The sequence below is a fragment of the Aptenodytes forsteri genome, unplaced genomic scaffold (assembly GCF_000699145.1).
Source record: "Aptenodytes forsteri isolate BGI_AS27 unplaced genomic scaffold, ASM69914v1 Scaffold207, whole genome shotgun sequence".
In the NCBI taxonomy this organism is placed as follows: domain Eukaryota; kingdom Metazoa; phylum Chordata; class Aves; order Sphenisciformes; family Spheniscidae; genus Aptenodytes; species Aptenodytes forsteri.
The window spans coordinates 6,783,190-6,809,209 of record NW_008794836.1 but is presented as its reverse complement, the minus strand read 5'-3'; the positions used below and the strand labels follow the sequence as shown (position 1 = coordinate 6,809,209).

At 38.6% G+C, this 26,020-nt stretch overlaps 1 protein-coding gene across 1 annotated transcript; it reads left to right on the top strand.

The window, feature by feature from the left end:
• Positions 1 to 4,083: 4,083 nt before the first annotated feature.
• On the top strand, positions 4,084 to 23,753 carry LIPI (lipase I). Its single transcript, XM_009274495.1, has 10 exons — positions 4,084 to 4,132; positions 7,307 to 7,683; positions 9,330 to 9,438; positions 12,023 to 12,124; positions 13,593 to 13,682; positions 14,839 to 15,006; positions 16,588 to 16,680; positions 19,145 to 19,256; positions 19,633 to 19,806; positions 23,666 to 23,753. Exons 1-10 carry the CDS (start codon positions 4,084 to 4,086, stop codon positions 23,751 to 23,753), a joined length of 1,362 nt encoding a protein of 453 aa, XP_009272770.1.
• The last annotated feature ends 2,267 nt before the right edge of the window (positions 23,754 to 26,020 follow it).

Genomic DNA, 26,020 nt, shown 5'->3' with positions numbered 1-26,020 from the left:
CCGCCGCGTACCACCGAGGGAGGAGATGGGGCAAGCGCCGCCGCTGCCGTAAAGCGTTGCGCGGCGGGGCGCGTTGCTAGGGAGCGGGCTCGGTGTCCTAGCAACGCGGGCGGGCGGGCTGCCGGAGGGCTTCGTGTGAGGGGAGGAGCGTCGCGCAGAGGCGGGGGCGCCGTGCGGGCGAGCTGTGAGGGGACAGGGGAGGCAACGCAACGCAACGCAACGCAACGCAACGCAACGCGGTGGGCGTAGGTCTCGCTGGAGGCGTTATCGTAGCTGCGGCAAGGCCTACGTTTTATTTAATAGCGTTTTTGAGAGACGCTGAGCGTGCGGCGAGTTGGTGCCAGGCGGGGCAGGCGCTCGCTAGTGCCGTTATTCTGTGGGGAGCTTCAACGCGTTAAGAGGCGTCTTGTTTTTTTCTTTTCTGCGTTTCCCCTGCTGACCGGAGGAAGAGATCATTATTGTCAGACCTGCGAGTGGAAGCGTGTATTGTACAGAAAGGTGGCCTCGGGAAGAAGCGTGTGTGTGCCCCTGGAGTGTTTCCTTCTCGTCTGCGTGAAACTGCAAGCGAAGGGAAGAGCTGGGAGAAAAGGGCATAACCACACGAGAACAGACCTGTTCTCGCCTTGTTCTCCCCTTGCCAGCCTGTGGAGCAGGTGGATGCTGCAGCTGCTGGAGTAGGGCCGAGTGACAAAGACTTCAAAAGCCTTTAAAGCCCTCAAGTGTTCTAGTCGTCAGTATGATAAAGCGTTGTGATAGTTACTAATAGAATACACAGGTAAAGTGTCGGATGTTGTACGTCTTTCAAGATTCAAAAAGAACTGGAATATGATTGCTGTCTTTAAAGCTGAAGTTATGCCCGCATTATAACCCACTGTCGCGTGGTTGCTACAAACAGGTTTCAAGCACGTACGCACATTTAACATTCAGTATATATTTTTAAGGTGGTGTTTTACAAAGAAGCACGTTTTCAGGAGTCATCCTGATGGCAGCAATGTGAAAAATATTAATTTTTTTTCTTCCCCAAGCATAGATGGTGTGCTTTGCCTCAATGCCCATTATTTTCAAATGGAGGCTTAGTTACTGACTCGTGAAGTCTATTTAGAAAGGGATTATCAATTTACAGGAATTATAAGCCTCAGTGTAGAATACCTAATGAGTCTTAAATTTCTTCCAGCCGGTCAGGGTTTTTCCCTTTGTAATCTTTAGACAGCTTTTTTTCATAGTTTAACATACTGCATTGCAAAAGCCAAGTGTGATTTCATCTTGCCTGAAAGGGAGCGGTGCTGTTAAGCCAGCGGTTAGAGAGGAATTTTTCTGGAGAAGTGGCTTGATTCATAAGAGAAATGAGAATTGTTACAAGAATTGCTATGAGAATGGGATTTCCCAAGATTACAAAATCCTTGAGGGTAGAGAGAAGATTAGAAGGGGAAATACATTTACATGTGACCACAGATCAGGATATTGAGTCTTGCGTAAGAATTCGATCTTAATCTTGAAAACCGTGCTGTAATGTTTTTAGCTGTTATTTCATCAGAAACTTTGGGGGGTAAACTGATTTGTAAAAGTGCCATCCTGTTACCTGTAAATCATAGTAATCTTGTACTGTAATAAAATGAAGTTTTTACATTTTTCTTTCAACTTGAATACTTGGCCAGTCTTGAGGGTTTTTTAATAGCTGGCGGACTGTGGGCTCCCCAAAAAGCGTCAGGGTTTGTTCAGGAGGTACTACTGCTATGGTCCTGAGCGCTGTGGGGGACAGTCAAAGTCCTGAAGAGGCAGTGCCGGCATCCTCCACTGGTTTGCATAAGGCACTTTTGGAGCAGGTAACTCTGAATTTCAGTGCGAGAAGTGTATCCTTGTGAGAAAAGCAGTGGACGTAACAATATGCAGCAAAGTGGGATGGGCAGGGCCTGAACTTTGAGGGTCTTGCATCTGTGACAGTGTACTTGAAACTCAGAGTCACCTTGAAGGATTTACCTGTCAGTGGGATGTCAGCAGAAACTATAGTGTAAATAGTAATGGTAGTTAAGGTTTATGAATTTCTAAGTGGCGTGAGTGCCACTGTTGGTGAACAAAGTCCCCTTGTCATACCACAGAGAGGTGAGTCCAACAGGCACTAGTTCAACATCCTGATTAATACCGCAAAACTTTCTGGGCGTCCATTTAGTAAGGGAGTCCTTTCCTGACACTGGTTTCAGAGGGCTTTAAAACTGTTTCATGGGTCATTCTATTGACATGGGTGGCACTGTACTTTACTTACATGTGAGCTGGGCTTACTGGTTTTCGGTTCAAGAGGGAACTTAAAATTTCCTTTTTTTCTCCCGTTCATGTGTAAAAGAACAAGTGTATTTATTCACAACTAGTGGCATTAGGTATACGTAAAGGTACATATGTAAGGTTTTCTTCTAAGATCAGACGATTGGCTCTTGGATAAGCGCGGTAGATGTTTTACTAGGGCCATTGCCGGTTTGTTTTTAGTGGTGTTGAGCTTTCCATGCTTTAACTTGTATATGAATGCGTATTGCACACTGAGTGCGTGCTGAGGCTGCCTAACTGGTGGTTGCTTGGGTGCACTAAGTTTTTGCTATAACAGTAATCTATGGTAAAAAGTAGGGAGGGGAAAGAGCCAACTTGACACTATACCATTACTTGGTCTAAGTAATATGTAATGTCAGTAGGGCTGTGCTTTTACAGTAATGGTTGGGCAACGTGTCAAAGATTTGAGATGAAGAGGGAATGCAAAGGCATAACAAGAGCTGCCTTAGTGAACATTACTGAGAACAGGGTGACAAATTTGAGAAATGGAAGCAAAAAAGTAATAAAAGCTTACCGGTTAAGCTGAGTTGATTTTCATATGAGTAGACATACTGCATCTTCTTCTCCTTGTGGCTGCATTCAAAGGGGAAAGGACTTTGAAGAGACCTCCTAAAGACTATCCGCTGCAGAAACTTGTGTAGCACAGCTTTGCTGAGCTGCTCAGAATCATCAAGCCAGCTGAAGAGACCGATCACTTAAAAGTAAGTAAAGAAACAACCCTCCACCCCCCCCCTTAATTGTTGTGGAAGGAAAAGGAGACCTTATGTTTAGAAGCACTGTGAAGGATATGCTATGCAAAAAACATTCCTGGGATGCATCTGCCTCATATTTGAGTGGTTATGGTATGTTTTTCTTTCTCCTGCAGGGGAAATAATTGGGGGCCAGATATAGGCAAACTGAGCGTCCAGACGTCTCACTTGAATAATGCAGAGTTTATCTGCCTCTTTGCCTCACTGTGAACTCTAAGAAACTGAAGTTTGACCTCTTGTATTTACCCAGTGAATTGGTTTGTAAATAAATGAACTTCACAAAAATAAATGTTTCTTCATCTTTTTTATAGTTTGGGAAACGGAGGGAACAAAATTAAGTGACATACCCAAAACACCCAGCAAGTCAGTGTCTGAGTGAGATTTGTGTGGCTCTAAGCTCCATCTCTCTCCCGTATAAGTGCTTTCACAGACCTCCTATGGATTTAGATTAGAGAATGACTCCTTGGAAAAAGCTCAGAAGATAATTTTGTGCAAAAATAATCCATGGAGGTACAGTTCTCAGAATTATTTTCAAGTTCTTACAGAAAAATTCTTCTGTCACCAAATGACTTTTTGTTCTAAGTTTCTTTTGGCCGTCCCAGCGCCTCTAATTGCAGTTGAGTGACACGCTTTTAAAAAGACACATGGTGGGTCTGTAATGTGATGTACCTCTAGTTACTCTGCTTCCTAAATTCCACGCGTGTAACAGAGTTGTCAGTAATACATAACATCGATGGCTTACATGTAAATCTGCTGATAGCCAAAGAGAGAGGGAAATAGATTAAAAAACAGCCACCACCCTTAAAGACGAGAAACCACCCTACCTACTGAAGTCATTCAATAGGAGGAGTCATGAATTGCAGAAGCTTGAATAGAGCTTTGCTTTCTGCTTCCTCCTCTACGTGTCACTTACTTCATTAGTGGCATTCAGTTAGGTTGGAAATCTAGCATACTATAAGGAAACACTAGATTTGCCACTTGTCCGTGGATATTACGTATTGCTTTTCTCCATTTCCACATGCTGAAATGGTGGTTCTTCATCTGCTTGGTATACTGGGTGAAATCGGGTAAGAACCGCTAGCTTATTCTTTGCGATGTAGTCTCTTGGCTTTATTGAAGCATAAAAAATGAATATTCCTTCATTTAAATTGGCCAGAAGATTAAACTTTGTGAATTATGCCTAATGGAGCAGACAATTAGTAAAGAGGATTTGATGACTTTGAAACTGAGGCGTAGGCTTTCATTTTAAAGTAAATAGAACAAAGCCTGATACTTTATCTCTGGCTGTACTTTGCACAGAGACACACTGAGGTATGTGCACTTTGTACAAAGTAAAGAGGTAATTGTGAAATAGTTTTAACATGTTAACCTAAGTTTATTTTTTGTTTCTGATTTGATAGGTCGACAGGTTTTCAAGTTGTGTGTTACGCTTTAAATAGTAAAATTTAGTTAAAAAAAGTCAGCGTGCACTTAAGATTTTCCCCTTTTCAACCACCGAAGGTACTTAAATGCTTACAAACGTACATAGGAAAGTTAAAATTGCATATTAACTGAGTTAAGCTGCATATGTAACTGCCCAATGCCTATCTTTATGTTCTGACTGTGCAGAAAAGTGTATGTGAGTACTCCCACAAGCGTGTGCAAAGGGCAGCTGGGTATTCCTTCCAGTAATCAATCAGAAATAGGAGTTTGAAAAACCTCCCCGCAATGACTCCTCGCTAAACAATTCAAAGTATTAAATCTATAAATCTATTTATAGTACTTATCTAATTCCACAGTAAAGACATCATCTTTTCTTTTTTTCTCTATTTACTTTTCAAAGAATAACTGCTGTCGCTTTAGAGCCATAAGTAAATGAGTTGTTTCCCTTTGACATTTCCCAGCTAGTAAATAGGTTTCGTCAGTTAAAATAATTTCCTTGTGATCGATTTCTCAATTCCATGGACCAGACTGTGTCTCTGCTTTATGTCACTGTCATTCCACTGGCTTTAGAAGAATTAATTCTTATTTCTACCAATCAAATGATAAGAAATCAAAACATTTAAATGGTATGGAGGAACATTTCAACAATATCTTAGCATGAATCTTTTATATGTTAGATATGTAGGAGAGAATTATAAGGATCAGTGATTAAACTTTGATTTAAGAACAGTATTAGGCAAAAATGGAAGAGTTTCATGTAGCTTTGAATCTGAATAGCAAAAATTTAATGAAGTGGCTGTTTCTTTTCATTTAGCTTTGTATATGACATTTGTATAACAGAATTTCTATTCTAATTTTATTGTCTTATATCATTATATGAAAACTAGGGATTAAATGTGACACATTATATTAACATCTCAGTAGCATGTCACATGTATGACATTTTACTGGGTTCCTGAATACCATTTTCATTAAATTCAAGGCAACTGCAGCTGAATAGCTCTTATTTTTAGAACTTTTTCTTGGATAAGTCTCAGCAATGAAACTGAGTTGCCTTCTTGTACCACTAGTTAGTTAATAATGTGTCCAGTAATCACAGTAAAAGTTACTTAAATTATTCAATGTCAAAATAGGAGGTCAGCGATATTTATTTTGAAATATAGGTAATTCTAACTTTTCCTAGACGTAATAATTGTAGCTATTGTCGTAAGGTGATGATAGGAATGAAACTTTTGTGTGGATGATTTGAGACAGGAAGTTTCAGGCCATTTCTAACACTCTGTAACTTCAACCCTGTTCCGGTTTGCAAATACCCATTATTTTTTGTGATGTCCAGTCCAGAAGTGACTGGTCTAGTCATTGTAGATACATGGTTTGGCCTAGAGGTGATTGGTCTAGCTCCCTAAGCGAGTTACTGTCTTCACCACATCTTTACTGCATCTTAAGTGCAGTGATTCATATTGTTTAGCTTTGTTTAGATCTGCACTATAGTATCAAATACATTTTTCAGATGCCTTGCAACCCCCCCGCACTTGCCCTTCGCAGCTTTATAAATTGGTGAGGGCTCACTGTCCGTCTCAGATGTGCAAATGTGGTGGATTCAGTTCTGCCTGCTAGCCGCGCTGGGAAAAACTGCTGGCCTCTTGTGGGAAAAAGGAGAAGCGAAAGCCCTGCCTCTCCTGTAACTCAAAAATTTTGAGAAATTCAAGTTAGTTTTTTATTATTTTTTAAGGAACTGAGTAGGTACTATTTCTCTTCCTACTTTTTCTTTCTTGAAGTTGACTGAGTCTTGTTTCACAAAGTTGTTAATGACAGGAAAATTGAGAAAGGTGCCATCAAATATCAGACAAAAGCCTTGTATAAAGTTGCATAGCCCACTAGAAGTCAAGAGGTTGGCCCAGATTTCTTTGGCCATACGCCAGCTAACAGCATAGTGAAGGTGAAGAGGCCATACAGAAGAACTGTGACAGGTGTCAGCATTGTGCCCAGAATCCTGAAGTGGCTTATCCACACAATGTGACCTCAGTAGCCAAGGGATACTTTTTAAAGCATTAACTTTTGACGTTGATAAGCACACGGGAAAAATTAAGTCTTTTTGGACTCTTTTGAAAATCTCCATCCTCTTGCCGATCCTGAGTGATCTACAGCTTAACCTTGTATGCTACAACTGTCTGAGCACAGAAATGCCAAATACTACATTTTTTCTTGTGCCATTACATACATTGACCTTACAGATTCTTATTTTTTCAAACTCAGAACAGGATCCTTTGTTTCTTCTTTCTTTGTTCCTTGGTAATGGTGTCCTTACAGTGATCCAAAACTAGGGGAGGGTTCTGGGTCATCCCCGTACTGTCAGGCAACCGTTTCTTATTGCTAGATCAAACAATAAGGTCTAAGGATTGGCAACTTTGACACCCTGGCCAAAAGAGGAAGAAACAACCACAGCAGTCTTCCTGTTTATATACCAGTTGTGAAAAAATTCTGAGAACCTAAATTTGGTGGTTAAGCAAAGGCTCTTATCAACACTGACTACTAATTTTTGTTTGTTATGGAGAAAATATATGGTTCGGGAACAATTGGAAAGGTTAATTTTGTATTTGAAGGGTTCAGAGGAGCATAGTGGTATCTGCAGAGTCATTAGTTAAACTGTGTGTCCTTGTTGTTCAGTGCACATGCTGGCACCTTATTGCAAAGGTCTGGAGTGAAGAAAAAGGAAGTTGTTCACTGTTAGTGGAAAAATGTGGAAAGAAAAGTGAAGAGGCGGTATTGCAGGTGGTCTAACTCATCGAATGACTGTCTAACATTTTCATTTTTTTCAGATGAGGAGGAAGAATGTCCTGAATTTACAGATCTTAATATAGGCAATGCTTTGTCTGGGACAGAACTGCATGTCCAGCTACTGCTATACACAAGGGAAAATCCAAATTGTTCTGAGAGACTCATTGAACATAATGTTACTGCATCTGTGTACTTTAATACCTCCAGGAAAATTGTCTTTGTTATTCACGGCTTCAGACCAACAGGATCTCCACCGGCATGGCTAGGTGACATAAAGGAGCTTTTACTGTCTTCAGAGGATATTAATCTCATTGTAGTTGATTGGAATCGTGGTGCTACAACTGTGAATTACATAACTGCTGTTGAAAACTGCAGAAAAGTTGCAGAAATACTGAAGAACTATGTTGACCAGATGCTGGTAAGGCAGAGAGTTGCATCTGTTCTGAATAAGTTTAAATAGCATAGCTTGAGTGGGAATGGATATTTAAAATAGGTCTAAAGAGAAGCCCAGTGAACAACATCAAATGACATTTCTTTACCAAAGTATTTACTAACCTTGCATGCAGTTATTACTGCATATCTTCAACTCCACCTGAGTTCTTGCTTCCCTTTCACTGAAGTGTGCCTGGGAGTGCATCTGATTTCTTTAGCCAGCCGGAAGTTTTAGGTCTTCTGGAAAGAGTGAATGCACCAGTGGGGAGGTGAAGTGAGAGATGTTCAAATAGTATGCAACATTAAAATTTCACAAAAGCATTGCTCTACTCTTTTTACTCTTAAACTACTATAATTAAAGATTTTAAATGAAAAAGAAATCACTGACAGAGGAATAAATATTTGTTCCAAAATGATATAAACTTCTTGATTCTAGAGGGAGTTGCTGAAACAATTGTTGATGCCAGTGGTCTTAACTGGGCTTTAGATTTGTTGCTTAATCAAATGAAGAAAACGTTATCATCTCATTTATGCCATTGTTAGATTTAGCACTTGATTTTTCTTCTGTTCTCACCGCTTATTTTCCCAGCCATTCTCAGAAATTTTGAATGCTGTGCAGTAAGAAAATATTCATGTGGAATTTGAGTAAAAGACCCAGCATTTTGAGAAAGGCTGAGGTGAAAGAAGAGAAAGCCCATCAGAATCTGTCCTCTGGGACTAGATATAGTGATAACAATTTGTAATTTTGACAGTAAATTTATTGTTATGGAATAGAAAAATAAAATAGGACTACAAGAACAGTCTCCAGTCCAGAGTGGGTTAAAAAGGTGTATTTTGCGAATTTCTTGATGGAGATTTTTGATTAATTGCTGGTTACAGATCTGCCTGGCAAAGCAATGACAGCAGGGCATGCTTGGGCCGATCTTGTTGTGCGAGTCGTCGAAGTGATGGTGGTGGGGTATGTTGTGTCCCACAGCTATCAGTTTCATACTTGCAAGCTGTCGTGAAGCCTTTGTTAATTCATTTTGAGATGCATTGTATGTCAGATCCCACATATCATCCCATCGCTTTGCAGAGATTCCAACAGGTCTGCTGATACTCTTTCAGAGTTCTTCAGCAGGTGTTTTTTTTTAAATACTGCCTGCTTTGTAGAATGGGCATCTTAAGGCTTTCCTGCAGTTGTGCATTTGGCACCATTATTCAGCAGTTCTGCAGTATAAGTCTTTGTTAATGGTATTATGTTTTTAATTTATTTTATTGGAAGGCTAAGGCAGGGGGAGAATTTTTTTTTTCCTAGTCCATAGTTTTGGTTCATCTTTCCTGTATCTGGTAAATGTCTTCCTCTTCCCTCTCCTGCTCCCCTTCTAACTAGTGTGACATTTTGGAAGAAATGTGACTCAAGCTTCCTTTTTACATTTTTCTAGTCAAATAATTTCATAATTACTACACTGTTTTAACTAGTACAGCATGGCAAACTGAAAAGAACTTTGTCATTTCCATTTGTTTTTAAAGTTAGGAAGTTAGAGTTGTAACTTAGAGTACTGACAAAAAGTGAAAACTAAATCAGTCTACTGATGTCTGTTCAGTTAACTGTGTGTGTGGCTGTGGCTTTGGGTTTTTTTTCCCTCATAGGTGAACGGAGCTTCTCTTGACTCTATGTATATGATTGGAGTTAGTCTTGGGGCTCATATAGCTGGTTTGGTTGGCCAGAAGTATAATGGCAAACTTGGCAGAATTACAGGTAAGGCTTTTAATCCTGATACACATATTCTAATATACCTTGTATTGTTATAGCTGTGAATCACATAGATGCTAGCACTGAAATATCGACAAATGAGAACTGCCTAGTAACATACACGAGGAAAAATGTATCCCTGCTAGAAGTTCAGAAAATTGTGAAAGTCTGCCTTCAGGACGTAAATTACAGCTGAAATTTTCCAACCTGTTTACCTCTAGTCTCTCAAATGAAAATTGAATGCTACATCCAAATGCCACTTAAGTTAAATGATATGCTACCTGGGTTTCTGTCTAGTTGATGGAGCAAGTCAGGTCCCTCTGAAGGGAAGTTCAAAAGCTCTTGGTCAGACCACAGGAATCAGGCACAAGGATTTAGTTTCAGTTTGAGGTATCCGAACATGGTGTAGGCTTTAGTACGTTGAGCTATCTCGTACAGGGAGCTTAGATCAGGTGTGCAACCTGTGTATGGATACTGCAAATTTTACCTCATAGTTGTTGCATTGTCAGCATTGCCATCTGCAGGAAGTGGTGCATACAATGAAAATTGGAGTACCGTCATTTGGGTACGTCTTTCAGGACCAAGGTTGCATGAAGTTCAGGATTAACTTTTAGATGCTGGTTCCCAGGGCAGAATCCACAGTGCTAATTTGGGTGCACAGGCTCCAGATACTTCTTGTGGTGAAAGAGCAAAACACACTGCAGCTAGTGTGTTGAGAAGGAAGCTGACTCAGCTAGCTATCAGAAAAGGTGCTAAGGGGAGATGGGACTGTTGGATCCTGATAGTGTTTAGGATTTAAGAGAGTGGCTGTTTTCAGGCTGAAAGGAGGCAGTTACCTCTCTTTGAGATTCATAGCTCCAAACCCTCTCTTCAGAGTAGTTAAGTAATATTTTTCCCAAAATGCAAGAGGAGCCAGTAGCTAGCCTTAAGAAAGGGAATTGGAGACTCCTCCCCTTTTCATACAGTAATATGAAAGACAGAGCATTTTCTAAGAGTGTGATAGGCTCCAGCTATATTCCTTTGGTTAAGAATACTCATTTCCACTTTACACAATTCCCTAGAGTTTGTTGGCATCACTGTTTGGGGACAGTCTTGATTGCAATGCGAGGTTAGCAGGTCTGTGTCCTCTCTGTACAATAGTTGGGAACTAGTAGATCCATGTAATTTCTAAACTCAGTTGCTCACGTGTAAATGGAATTATATGAGATGTTTCAATCACCTTCTTATAATTACAGATATGGATGAATAAAGGCAAAGACTGAGTAGTCCAAACACACAAGGCTCATAACCTCTTAAGTGACTGTTTTGATACTCTTTCTTTCAAACAAGTTGAGCCAGTGGTGCAAAGTGATGTTGGAAAAATGAGATTTAAAAGAAAAAAAGAAAAAGATATTTTCTTCTTCACTGTTTGGAGGTTTCTGAAATATAGAACTAATTAGTGGACTAAAACAATGACCTTTGTCACCTGGGGTACTATGAATGTTTACTCCTGGCATTCCACAATCCTCTGTGGTACTTTGGGTCTTGGTTATCTTGATCTTGAGAGAGAACCTTCCTAGACTAGTTCTTAAAGCACATCTGCCAGTTAGAATCATAGAATCATTAAGGTTGGAAAAGACCTCTAAGATCATCGAGTCCAACCGTCAACCCAGTTAAATCATAATACAAATTTGGATAAGCTAAGGTCATACACTGGCCTTGTCTCTCAATCAGTGAAAATGCAATTAGGAGTCGGGTAAGGGAAGGAATATGTTTTGCCTTGACAGTTGTATTTTCCATCTTTGCTGCTTTTTCTTTTCCCCTCTTTGTTTATGCTTTTGCTGTCAAGAAGATAGGAGCAGAGCAAACCTCAGCTAACAATCTCACTTTCCTGTGAAGGACAGAAATTACCATCTTGAAAATGATCAGGCTTCAGGGCTGCATAACAATAATTCCCTATCCCTAAAATGAATGAGAATACACAGTGTTTATGCTTCAAATACTTTGCCACTCAAATCTCCTCCTCCTTGATAAAACGTGCTTTTTGTGGATGTCAGTTGGAATCTCTTTTGTCATAGTTGAGTTTTGATTTAAGATTTCCAAACCTCCTTCAGGTGAAAATGTGGTCGAAAACTGGTATTTCACTTAGTTGCATATAACAATTGTTTTTCTATAAGTAATTTCAACACCAACTGACAAAATGATTGAGGCACGTTTGAAATTGTCTCCATCCAGGATGTCCCCATCTTGTGTTCTGGTAATGAGAGTAGTTACATTGTGCATTTTGTTTTTATGAAGTACTTAATAGGCATAGTATTTTGGGGGGAAAAGGACAAAATTAATTCTCCTGATTTGATCTCTAATGCTGTTGGCTTATGATTCACTGGGAGGTGAGCACGACTTACTAAGGAGAAAGAGAAATTCAAAGATACGGGTTGATCAGTCTTGTGGTAGGAACCCTTGCTTTGCTTGAGAAGAATTGTGCTGGTTATTTTTATTATTATCCCAGGAAAATGAAGTCTCATTGATGAATAATGCTCAAATGTTGCTCTTGTATGTATCTGTAGAAACAGACCCCAGGATTTGTAATGCTAGTGTTATTTTCATTTAGGTCTTGATCCAGCAGGCCCTTCGTTCACCCGAGAACCACCAGAGAGGAGACTGGATCGTACTGATGCGCAATTTGTTGACGTAATCCATTCAGATACTGATGGTAATGACATAGCCTTAACTTTCCTATTTCAACTTGAGGAAAGGCAGGAAAGCAAAAGAGAAGGGATAAGCTATTTCAGTTACACCCAAATAGTGTTGCAGAAGTATATTTTGTGTTATCAATCAGGTGGATTTCTGTGCTGTTGCTTTCTAACAATATCTAGACTTTTGAAATCATATTGGATATTATGACGCCTATTCATCACAAAATTGAAACTCAACTTTGCTAATGACTTAAGCAATGATGGACTGTTTTGTTCAGTTCTGACATGAGTAGCCATGTTACTGAGTGAGTGAAGTTTCATGACTGAACCTGAAAATATTGAATTAATTTTTATGTCCAACAGCTAACTGAAGGCATATGTAGATAACCATATAGTCATGAGTATATTTAATGTAATGCAAAAGTAGAGATTACACCACTGTCATTTATGTCTTGTTTGTTATAGTATATTCCTTCTGAATACGTAAAAAAGAAGTCTGCACATGGAATAAAGCGTGCCTATTGCATTAATTTATGATACTGCTATTTGCAAAATAGTTTAGCATAAACATCCTTTTGCTGTGCTAGTGTGTATGAACATAGAGGTTGTAAGCTTATGATTATCACTGAATTAAAGTCCCTTCTGAGAGAGCCAGTCTCAGCTGTATCATATTAGTACACTATACAGATCCACTGCTTAAAATTCTAAATCGCGTTACTGTAAGGTTAAAATGAAGAACATTGTAAAGTCTGCTTCATCCACGCTATAATCTGGTTTGTTTTTTTTTTTCAAAACCATAAGTAAACCTTTCAAACCTACCACACTTGTCCCATTATTTATGTAGTTTCTCATCAGTTTCTTTAATAATATTAAAAATTAAGCATTTTACTGTACAATCTGACATGTGAAGCTATAAAATCCAACTTCTGTAATGCTCTAATTATGTGAATAAAGATAATGTGTGGTAAAAAGGAAGGTAGATCAGATTGAGCTAAATGTTACTGATGGTCTTTTATGGGATAGATACAGATTTTCCTACTTTAATATACTGCTTATATTAGTGTAGCTCAGAATCCAATGTCATGTGCAAAAAATGGAAAATCTTACTCTCATGAAAATTACATTGGGAAAGAATTTTGGTTGCTGGAGAGAACATGAATTTCATAAATTTCTTTGTGCAAATAATGTCTCAGCTACAGCACTAAATAGTTGCTTTTGTTCTACCCATTTTCTTTCGTGGTAGTAGGAATCTTACACAAATTTGTATACATTTGTGTACAGCATTTTACACGTGTATAACTTTCTTAAAAAGAAAAAAAACATGGGTTTTAACTCATGAGTTCCATTTACAGAACAAAAGAACAGTAAATTTGCAAAAATAATTCCTTTGTGACCTTCATGTTATTTTGTAATGCAATGTAATGATAAATAATTCACTGCATAATTCTGTTCATGGTTTTTTGATTCATGATGTTTTTACTTTAGCACTAGGTTTCAAGAAACCTTTAGGAACCATTGATTTCTATCCAAATGGAGGAATGGATCAGCCTGGTTGTCCACAAACAGTATTCAGCGGTAAATAAAAATGTGTTCAGTTAGTGAAAAAAGAGTTTGAAATCAAATCAAAAAGAGGTTAAACTGAATTCGGTGGACGCTGCACATATTCGGTAGTATGGGGGCTGAGGGCGTTGTATTCTTTCTTTTCCATCCCCACTCAGCAAATGAGAAATAACAAAGGCATTTGACATCTTTTTTTTTAATAAAGATCTTCCTGTAAGCATACATATTCCATCATACCATTATTATTGGTATGATGGAATTATATTATTATATTCTATATATAATCTGTATATAGTAATCATCATTTTTCTGTGTTTATATATGGCTAGGCACGGGGGAAGATGTTTGTGTCCAAGTGGTTTGGACAGGATCACTTGCATATGACACGGAAGGCAAGGCTTTCAAGTCTTCACTGTGTCTTAGGTTCCTCCTGGTTGGCAATGAGGTACTAGGTTTTGGACAGGTCTTTTAGGCTCTAAGATGAAAACAGTTTAGTTACGTGATCTTTTGCTGCAGAATTTTGCTTATTTCAGCCTCCATAAATCTAAGGCAAGGTTGCTGCCCATTGTTTTTATTTACTCTTTTTGGGTATGTTTATGACTGCCTACCTTTCTATTACTAATCTGCACAGTGCTGCTACAAGTTAGAGCTGCTGCAAAAGCATAGGGCTTCCACTTGTGTGTCTGTGAGTATGGGAGAATCCCTTAAGACTCAGGATCAATCTTCATCTGTACAATTCTCATAGTGTGTTTTTCTAGGAGAGGAAGGAATTTATTACCCAAAAAAACTAGAGAGAAGAATCTCTGAAGTATTCCTCGCGGTAGTTTTTCTGCCAAAATGTTCTGCACGGGATGCAACAAGGCAAATTTTAACTCAGACTCATGCTGTGTAACAATAATTCTGTAAATTTGATAGGACTTAGTAGACTATTTCTTGCATATAAAACCCTGTAGACTTTTCTCTGTACCTGTAATATTCAAAACAGTCTGCAATTTCTTCTTCTTGTGTGTGTGCATCCATTTTTTACACTTGGTGGTCAACTAACCAGAGAATAAAAACATGGCTAACTAAGAATGACTCAGGTAAATGGGATTACTTTGATAACACCTTTTCTTTCACAAAGAAAAATGATTACGTGTTCTTAGTATATTTCGTTCATTCTTTCCTGAAGGACTTCAGTATTTTAAGTGTGACCATCAAAGATCTGTCTTCCTCTTCTTATCGTCTTTGAAAAGAAGGTGCAACATAATAACATATCCTTGTGACTCTTACTTGGATTACAAGAGAGGAAAATGTGTTGATTGTGAAGCTTTCCGGCCAATGTCCTGTCCAGTACTGGGTAAGAGTTACGATATCTGCTCTGGGCTGAGTGAGATTTTCCGGGAAATCCAGACTAGCTCTTTCTGGGGCTACTCCAGAGATCTGTAGTATTGTGTTAAAGGGATTTGTAGAGATTGATCGTGTGCAGAGCTGCATACTGTTTGAAGTAGCTTAAAGTTTATGGCTTTGTCTGCTTTATTGTAATCTCTGTTAGACACAGGTGCTGAATGTTCCTAATCTTTGATTATTGTGCTTTCCCGTCTAAAATGGATTCACAGTGTATTTCCTTTCTACAGAGAAACTGCTTCTACTTAGTCGATCACTTTAGGCTCACATAGTGTGTTATCATCCTTAGAGTACCTGTGGTTTTTATTTAAAAGTAGTAATGTTTCTAGCAACTTCATGGTTTCTCTGGCTTTTCTTTTGGAATCAAGCTTTTATTTGGAGGGTTTTTCAGTTGTTTGAGGTTTTATTGCTTTTAGAGAGGATCTGGGGACAGCTTGAAAACAGCTACAGTAGTGTGAGCATTTCCTAGTTGGCAGGGTTTTCTTAAGAATGAAATTTTAAAAATATTTAAATAGAAATTAACGTACCTTGTCTTCTTCACATCCTTCTATTAGGATGTACACCCTACATATATTAGTTAGGTCAGGTTTGAAGACAAAGCACAGACAGATCTGTATACTATTTTATAATAAAACCCAACAATAACGGGACCTTATAGTAGGGCAGAAAGACTCCAGGACTTCCCCAGCATGGTTATTAGCCATGCCTGATGCACTTACACAGAATTCCCGAGCTAGAGGTGGAGAAATGTTTGACCAGTCAGCTGCCACCTTTTTTTTTTTAATAACCGTACAACCTATGAGGAAGTGACAGGCAGCTGAATCTGGTAACTGGGAGGAGAAACAGCATCCTTCTATTGCAAGCTTTCCTGTTTGCTGCCTTGCAGTGGCAGCTCTGCAGCCCGGAACCAGCCCTCGTCATCCAGTCTAGGTAAAGAAATCAAGAGGGAGGGAATAGGATCCTTTTAGATCCACTTTAGAAACAAGGACTGTTATCGAGCCCCAGAGACAATGAGCATAGAATTGCATACAACAAAAATGCTTTCTACATTACATCCAAGAGCTTAGGAGGTTTAAAGAGTATCTAACATTTTAAAAAATAATATCCACAATTATAGACTAGAGGGTTTAAAAATATTTACTTTGATGATTCAAAAAAGAAAGGAAAAAAAATTACCTAATGTGAAGCTGTTCTCTAACTGTTCTCTGCAAATATGTGGGCTACTTTTTTGGGGTTGTTTTTATTACCTCTGCAGGAATTTATAAGCAGTATGTTTTGGAGTTAGTACTCTAGACTAAATAGATTCCAACATTATGACAATTTTAGTGATACTAATATATTTAAATATTTGCATACGACATTCTATTATACTCGGGGGATTCTTGTATTTTCCAAGTCAATTTACTTTCTCAGAGAAAGTGTAAGAAAATTAAAGCCAAATCTGTCACTTTGGTTGAGTTTCTTTCATGTAATTATATGTGTATCACGATTTTGCTAAATGTCTGAAATTAAATATTTAAACTTTGGATTTCAGGTTATTATGCTGATAGATGGAAAAAACTGTTAATCCCAAAGAGTTCACCGACGAAAGCTTATTTTGATACCTCGGACCACGACCCATTCTGCAGTGAGTGGATGAATACATATATAACAAACTCTTTATCAAATGTTATGGCTGGGGGGTGTTAGCTGATCTGGAGTGAAAACATGTTAAAAGTAGAAAGTTATTATTAGCTGCTGTGTAAAATGGTGTAATAAACAATGAGCTAAGTGTCAGTTCGCAGACTGGAGGAAGAAGAAGAATGACTGGCAGAAGAGTAAGCAATACGTGAACTGAGAAAGAAATGTGTCTTTAAAAGTAATGAGGTGGACGGCCAAGAGGAAGAAGTAAGCCAGAAAATGAGAATCAAGTGACGGAAAAAGCTGTACTGAGAGAACCTGCTTAGATCGGATCATTGCTGCCATTTTCAGAGAGCAAAAATGGGAAGCAAGACTGCCCTGGCTGGGAGATGGAAAAGAGACACCTCTATGTTCCACCCCAGGAGGGGAGCACCCCACAGTCAACTAAAGCTACTCCAGGTTTTAAAAGTCCATGTCTCCCTAGGAGTAAAACAGTGGAGGGAAAACTTAGCTGACTGTTTCAGGTTTATCCTATATGGGAATGAACTCTCATGGTGTGGGCTTTAGCTGCAACAGTTTGGATATCTACCTATCCATGTAGAGTTCCAGTTTAGATTCTCATCCAATTTCTGTTTTTATTAACAGACTTTACCACCATAAGCAAATGTTAGCACACTCTTCTAATCGCTTATCTTTCGGGTTCTTTGATTTGGAGTATGGGTATAGGCTTACAGGAAATTCCAAGTGAAATCAGGTTTTCCCACTAGCTTTTGCTATCACATCGGCAATTTTTGTGACTAGGGACTGAATGACTCTTGTTATAGTGGTAATCATGCTTACCTACATACTGTTTCTTCCAAAGGGCCAAGGAGAGGTTAACGAAGGTCTGATGGATGTTACATAAAATAACTCCTATTCCCAGTGGTCTTTCAGCTCAACCCAAGCCTGCTACCACTGTTATCCCCTGTTCCTGTCTGCTTGGGCTTTGCTCTTCCATGCTGTCAAGGCTGCACGGGCTGCTAGGTCTGTCTCCTCATTCATTCTTCCCACAGAGAATTACAGCTTTGCTTTTGCTCTCACACTACTAAAATCTGGGCATTTATCAAAAATCCAACCAAGCAGAATCCTGATGATGGAAAGAGTATCTTGCAGAAGGAAAAGATTATATTTAGTATTCTGGGACAAGGGTGGTAGAAGAGAGAAAAGAGGGGGATAAATATTACCAAACATAGGAGGAGGCAAATGGAGAGGGATAAAAAATATTGTAATGACAGCATAAATTTAAGGGAAAATATGCAAAGTCAAGAAGAAAAACGAGTCTACTAAACCAGTCTGAAAAAGAGGGTTTTTATTAACTAAAACCTTATTTTAGTTATTAGATATTTGAAAACATGAGGAAAAAGAAGTAAACGAGGCCTTAGAACTAAGTGAAACTGTAAACCTGAGCAGGACAAATTTTTCATACGAGGTGAGGCTTGGCCTTTTAGGAGAGAATGTTAAAAAGCATCAAGCAAAAAAAAAAAAGAGTTTGAATTGGCTTCCTTGCTTTGGGAGTAGTAAAGTTGTGTTTCCCCTGGATAGCCATAGCACGGTTACAATACCAGTGATGGTTACAGAAGTGCGGTAGAAGGCCAGGTCAGGGTTTCCGAGGGCACAGCAGAGCAGGTCAGCTCCGTGCCAGTGCACGGAGGGTGCCAGCCCTGGGTACCCAGCCTGTTTTCCTGAGGCCGTGGGCCCTCCAGGGGAGGGGGAGAAGGGGCTGGAGCATGGGAAAGCAATTGGATCCCTCCTCTTCCTCAGTCTTCCCCATGCGGTTTTTCTAGTATCCACAGAGAGGTTTTGGCAGGTTGACTTCTCTGAGGGCAGGGTGCTTGGAGGATCTGTACTGCTGCACCTGCTCAGGCTGGGCAAGCAAAGCATAGGAATAATGTATCTCTTCAGCTTTTACCACCTGATTAATCTGCTCACCTAGCTAACTGCCCACTTTGCCTGTAGGTAAAGCTTGTGCCAATGCTGTTCCTCCCCTCCCCCTGCCAATGTACCTCAGCTGTTTTCTGGACATGTCACTTTTGTGGGTAACGTGAGAGTGTTGCTATGCTGATAGCTCAAATATCCCCTGTTTGCAGAGCTTGCCAAAACCTGAAGGTGCTCATTAGGGCTTGATTTTGCATTTTTTCCTTAGGCAGGTCAAACTCTTCATGCTAATTCTGTTGGTAGCTTTCTGATACAAATCGTTTCCATGTGAGAACTAGAGGAAATGATACACTAATTGCACAGAACTCCAAGTAGCCACTTGGTAGAAGCTAATTTTTGTCAATAGCCTTCTTATTCTGCTTTGAGTTGGTAACCTAGAAGTAAAGAGTCACTATTCCTATCATCTACCAGTGAATACTTTTAACAGAATGATAATAACAACTGTATCCTGTTGAGGTCATTCTTTGAATCTTATTATTTCCTATTTCTTTTTGCAGTGTATAACTACTTACTGGATATTACTACATGGAATAAAAGCATTAGGAGAGGTTTCATTAAAGTTAAAATAACAGATTATGCTGGAAACACAGTAGAGTCAGAGATGAATAGGTATGTTGTGCTTTGTCTCTAAATCTTTTTAATCACTTTATATGGCTAATTTTCTGAGTTTCCTAAACCTTTTAACTTGCTAACTTGTAAGTCAAAAAAGTATCATGAGGTTGTTAAGACTTGGCCATGGCTCCTTTTCCTGAATATGGCTCAGTGTCAGAGGCAATGCTTCCCACACTGAAATGATCCTCTCTCCATTTATGAACTAGCCCAGGTCCTTGCATGGTACTGGTTTGAATCCAGTTCTAGGTGTCCTTGTTCTGAACGCTCAAAGTCAGTACATCTTACAAGATTTCTGACCTTAATAATAATGCTTAGTAATACTGAATATTACTCAGCTAACAAAACCCTGACTCGAAATAATATTTTTCTTTAGTGAAGCTTCAACATTTCAGCAATATAAAAGAGTCAAAATAGTAACTGGATTTTACCGAGACCTTGACAAAATATCGAAAATTTCCTTGACCTTTTCTACGAAGACTTTAATAGGCCCAAAACACAAGCTTAGGATCCTCCAGATGCGGCTGAAATCTCTTAATAATCCAGAAAGGTAAGTGTTTGTCATGTGTCAAAGTTGTGTATCAACTAAACTTCTCAGGGTTTGTATTTCCCTCTATTGATTTTTTAATCGCGTATTTCTAAATGCATGAATATCCTTCTCATCCTACCTAGGATCAAATTTATCATGTGGAAGAGCTGCTCTGTACATTAACATTTAGTGCACAGCACCCTCACTTTCCATCTCTCGTCCATGTAGACGTCAACAAGCATGCTGCTTGTTACAGCAGGCTGCTGCTGCTGTCTGGTCACAACGGGTTTTCAAGAACCACTTATGTAGACTAGCCTGACTTAGACCTGCATGGTTAAGTTCTCTTCCAGAAGACAAATTTTATTAAGCACTTCTCTGATTTTAATCATGTGTCTGTACACAGCTTTTCACACTCAGATGTGAAACGGAGCACTTCAGCTACTTGTGTGACTGGAATGGGTTTTGGTCTTCTTGCTGATGGTAAAGACCTTCCAAGACCAAAACACAGTCTATGCTTGCCTACACTTAACCTGAAATCATCTGCATATTTTGATATTTAAGTGTTGTTACTAAGCTTTTATTAATTATTTCTGGTTTTAAATACTTGAGCAGTATTGCCATATGTTAATTTTTTAGATCTCCAGACTTACTTGTACAATAGCATTAGTAATTAAATTTTACATTTGCATCTTGTGAAAATAACATATTACATGGAATAGGTAAGAAATATCCAGGAGTAGCAAGAGTAATTTATTTTAGAGTTATTATGTTAATTTGCTTCATATGAATGGCAGATTCAACAAAGTCAGAATCTAAAATAAAATCTAATAACGGTTATCAAATAAGTAATGAGTGGGAATAATATTACAATATGAGTAAGTTGTAAGTGAATATATTTTGTTAATTTGAGAAATAACATTTAAGGCTTTCTGATTTGGTGTATGATAATAGTCTAGTAGCAATTGGGTATGATACTTTGTAAAAATTATGAAACCTTGTTAAATCAATCTGCTATTTTGTATTTTCTGAAAAGGAGGAAAAGGGTGGGAGAGACTTAGAAAGAAACAGAACAGTAATCAAAATATTACCCCAAAATGTCTATACGTTAGACTTTTGTTGAAGGCTGTAAGTCTCAAGCTCTCAGGTGAACTGGCATGATTTTATTTAAAAGCATTTGGTGATGAGAGATAGTCAAAGCTCTAAATCATATTGCAATTTTTTTTTTCTCGACCCAACGGTGATAAATCAGAAGATGCATTTCATGCAAGCCTATCAGCATTCAGAACTTCTTCAGATAATGATCTAGTAAATAAGGAAGACTTTCAGTGAACATCCCTTACTGGTTTTGAGTTTTCACTCCTGTTACTCTGACTCTTGTTAGTTTTGAAGTAAGATGCACTTGATTTGCTTTAATATAGGATCCACTAAAGTCCTTCACACGGAGCCTCATCAGATGGCAGTCATATAGGCACATTAGATACTTTTAGATAGCAATGGAAAATGGTGTGTTAAATCAGCATGTAAAGGTAATTTAAATGCAGATGTTACAACACTATTTCTTGGTATAATTACATAATCGCTCATTGTAATTATAACTACTTATATTTACTTTATTCAGTTACCTGTAATTACAACAATTCCTTGAATACAGGATAATCAACTAGAAACTACATTACAAATATTTAAATTATTTGTATAACAAAGTAGTAGGTAAAAACCAGGGGACAGGTGCAGGGATAAAAGACAATAGGAGTCTCAGTTTCCCCAGATCGGGGTTAACAGCAGACAGTGGGAGTTTGGGGAATATCACTAACAGTTGCCTGCTGGGCTGCTCCATTATTCACACAGGTGGTGTGTGAATGTGGGAGTGCTAAAAGGTACATATAATTTTCAGACTCTTCTTCTGGTCTCTGAGATGAATAATTCCTGCTCACCCATAAAAACAGACAGCTTTCCTGACTTGTGTGTGTCCAGGTGTCAATTCTCCCAAAAAGCTTTTGAACCTGTCAGTCAATTCAAACTCAATTCATGGGGAAGGTGAATGTTTCAAAGATACTTAGCCCAGCCACCTTTGTTTTTTTTAACCAAAACGAGAACAGGAATAATAAAGAAGACCTTATTAATACCTCTACTGAACAAGAGAGTGTGGCATGCCCTTGCTTTTTAGTAGACAGCGGAGAAGCCACACAGGGTGAGGGATTATGAAAGCCTCACCTAATAAAAAATTGTTTGTGTTTTGCTCCTTGTCAGTGAACTGGAGAACCTGCTCCTCACTTGGGGCTACTCTCCTGTAAGGCGTTCCTGGTACTCAGTAATCACAAGCTTAGATGGATTGCACTTCAAATGAGATACCATATGTTGGAAACCATATGTTTTTATTTCTAGCATTCATCATTATGGTTTGTCTAAGTATTGTGTCCCCTGTGGTTAGATAGAGGCCTTCCCACGTGATGACTGCTGTTGGAGAACTGGCTGTGCTAACACATTGTGCCGCTGTGTTGCAAATACTGTTGCAAATGTGCTAAAATACAGCATTGTATTGTTACGTGAGATATCGAAAGTCAACTCAGGAAACGGATGCATATAATAATCCTTCATTGTTCTGGTTGGAAATTTGTCCTGTGAATTCTTTCACAGGCTTTTATGCGGACTTTTAAAATGCTGGCAATTTCTGTGCTTTTATGTCTTCTTTTCTCCCTCTACAAAAACAATATAATAGTAAACCATTAAATTCAAATCAAAACAAATTGTGGATGGAGACTGGATGAAATTCTATGCTTTGCGTTATACGGAATACCAGAATTTGTCTTGATCTTCTTAGTCATAAAATCTACTATCTTAGCTTTGTGGGGTCCTTAAAGGGCCTCAAATTCTCACATAGAAATCTGACAGTCCTTTCACATACAGACAGGTGGAGCCTTGACTGGTTGGAAATCTCACGCTAATGGGCAACAACAGAAGTGCCTGGCGGGATGTTCTTTCTCAGGCTTTGTCCTTTACGCTACGTTCACTGTACGCTACATCCCAGCCCGAGGTCGATTGTGTTGTATAGCGACATCTGTGAGTTCAGAGCAATATGGAAGAAAATTTTAAATAAAAATAAGTATCATAGCTTGTATGCCCTTAGAGGTGCCATCAGAGGGTATGCTAGTCATTTGCCTGTTCAAACCAGCTCTCACCATCTATCTGTAGTAGCGCATGAAGGGCAGAGCTATGACCTGCCTCTGCCCTAAAAGGCAGAGCATCTATGTTGACCTCAAAAAGTAAGATTCAGTGTGTGTGTGTGACTCCCTTTGTGACCTCTGTATGTGTTCCTGTAGTATTATGCAGTTCTGAGTTTTCTAGGTGTTGAGATGACAAATTACTCTCTTGCATGAAGCTTTCTTACGCATGCTGTCATTGCAACTGAAAGAGTTAGAAGATGCTATGATGTGGTTTTCTACTTTCCTCTGTGGAATGAAAGCAGAGAAGCTTTCATACCTAGGGAACTCAAAATAAATTATTCAGGCCCAGTGTTAACAGGAATCGGGCTGTTCTTGGACCATTGCTCTAAAGAATTAATTTGAATGCAGATTAATAGCTTTAATGGATGAAGTATTGCATCTTCATATTTCAGACTAATGTGATACACTTCCTACTCATGCCACTTTGCACCATCCAGCTGATGTCCTGGTTGTTGTTCACAGTCTAGCGAAACTACTCCAGTGATGCGTAAAATAGGGTGTAAACTTGGACAAGAAGACATTTCTTCTTGTCCTGAGTACGGTCTCTGAGAGGTAGTTAAATACTGGAGGTTTAATAATTAAAATACTGAAATACTTTTCTATTGATGTTAACTTTTTCTGTTGTGCACATTTTTTTTCTTTTTCTACTTTTGTAGGCTGCAGCTGTGCAGATATGATTTTGTACTGATGGAGAACACGGAACTGACCTTCAAACCTATCCCTTGCCCAGCGAGGGGTACATGAAGAGAGAGCTTCTACTAACTTAATTTCTCTTACAGCAATGGCATTTTGATTCTTCCTCAGGATAAAGACTGCAATGAGAAAGGAAATGAGATAAGCTAGATTTATTTTCAGGAGTCTACCTGGTAATATGCATTACTTGCTTTGAGAGCCTTAGGGTGAAATTAATTGAAAAGTTCAGATATCTATGCATTTGGGAAATTTGAATAAAGTAAATGTATCATGGTGGAGAACATGCAATGGTGTATTCGTTATTATTTGTTAGCAGTGAAGCAACTACTGAATTAAATATGATTATCTGCATAATCCTGGCACACTATTTGTCAAGTCATACATATATTTAATTATTTATTATTGATAATGGCTTTTACATGGAAACGTAATTATCTGTCTACTAAGTGAATTTAATATACTGTACATGTGATCTACAGATCTAATACACAGCAGTTTTGCTGTGCTATGTTCATTGGATAAATGAATTCACATTTTCTCATTATATCTCAGTCTCAGAACTGGAACAATAAGATTTGTGGGCACATATGTAAATCTGCTATTTAAATAAATTATCTTTATGCTCATCATAGATGAATATTACTGCAACCATTCAGATTTTTTTCTATTAAACCTTTGGACAGGGCAGCGATGTTTCAGATATGAAGCAATTCTAAAGTCTATTCTGAAGAGTGTCACTTAAAGATGAAATAAATGCATTTTCATTCTGTTTCTGTTTGGGCCTCTTGGAATTAGAGCTGCTGCTCAGGTTGAGATTGATGACAGCTTTTCACCTATTGGAATGTGAGCAGGAATAAGCCCTACATAAAGATTTCCTCCTCCAGTTCAGAAAAAGGTTTTCCGATGCCAGATTGCCTTTCCCGATGGTACTGATTGAAGAACAGATATGTATATTTTTCTTCTTTAAGGTTGTTTTATGTATTTAACCCTGGTTCCTCGTGTAAATGAGTCCTATGCACGTTATCCTTTTCCTTCCTTTCCAATGCCCTCGCTGTCCCTGCTCTTGACAGCAATACTTGGTTGAACCTATTGACCAATTTCACCTGAGTGTCAGAGTAGGATGGCCAAAATCTATGAACTGTAAGTTTTATTGAAAGTCAACAGCTGGCTTAGAAGGAAGATGGAAGGTAGTGTCCTAAGGAAGGGAAAGCAAGTTATAACTTTGTCCTTTTCGTTGCAAGAGGCAGCTCCAGCATGCTGGTCAGTATGTGCAAAGCTCTGAACCAGCCATTGCACATGCTTTTACTTGTCTAGACACGCCAAAAAAATACAGAACTGTGGACAGACTTGCTTATGGACTGGCTGTTTAAAAAAAATATTTATTCTATGGAAATGGTAATTACGTTACCATAGGTTTTCTCAGGTGGTGTCTTTCTCAGCTGTATCATTTTATTGTATACCTCTTTGTTCCTTTCCTCTGAGGGAGTCATTAGGAGATACACAGGGAAAGACATTTTTGTCTGCTTATACGCATGTGTATGGAGGGGTGGGTTTTTTTGTATTTCTCCTCCCTTTTTTTTTTTTTTAACTGCTGCTATTCTGCTTGTTTTCATTCTGCAGATTTTTGTCCAGCCTTGCTCTCATCAGCCCTAGCTTCCCCTTTACAGGTCTCTGAGCCTCCTTTCGTTCATCATCTTGCCTCCAAATACCTGTTTCTTATATCACTTTAAGAAACCATAGAGACTTGAGAGTAAATTTCAAATGTCTCGAACTAGGCTCTTTCAATGGGTGACACAGATGTTCAAGCATAGAAGTGTATCACATGGCCTCTTAAGTTTCCTTTTAATGCTGCTTCCTACAACTTCTCTGAAGTTTTATATTTTTATGTTTTAATTTTTTAAATTTTTTTTGTTTTATATTCTCGCTTTTTTTCCCCATTGATTTTATGTCCTGCTGAGAAGAACTGAAGTACAGAGTTAAGAATATGATTTTTGACTATAAACTTTTTTTTTTGCTTGAGATATTCAATTGCAAGTTAATATCTGGAAAAATTAATGAAATTGTATTAGCTCTAAATTGCCAGCATAAAGGGTAGATATACTGCTCTTCCCAGTAATGGAACTGAGCGCTTGTTTATTACCATAGCTATTATTGATGTAGTTGTCAAACAAGTGGGTTTTTTCCCCTATTTTGTGGATTGTTTACCCGTACGAGCTTGATTTTCAACAGCTTACTCTATTGAAAGACAGAGACACATAAAAGTCCATCTTTTCGGCATTTGCTGGGGTTGGCATTTTCACTATGAACTATATCCTTTG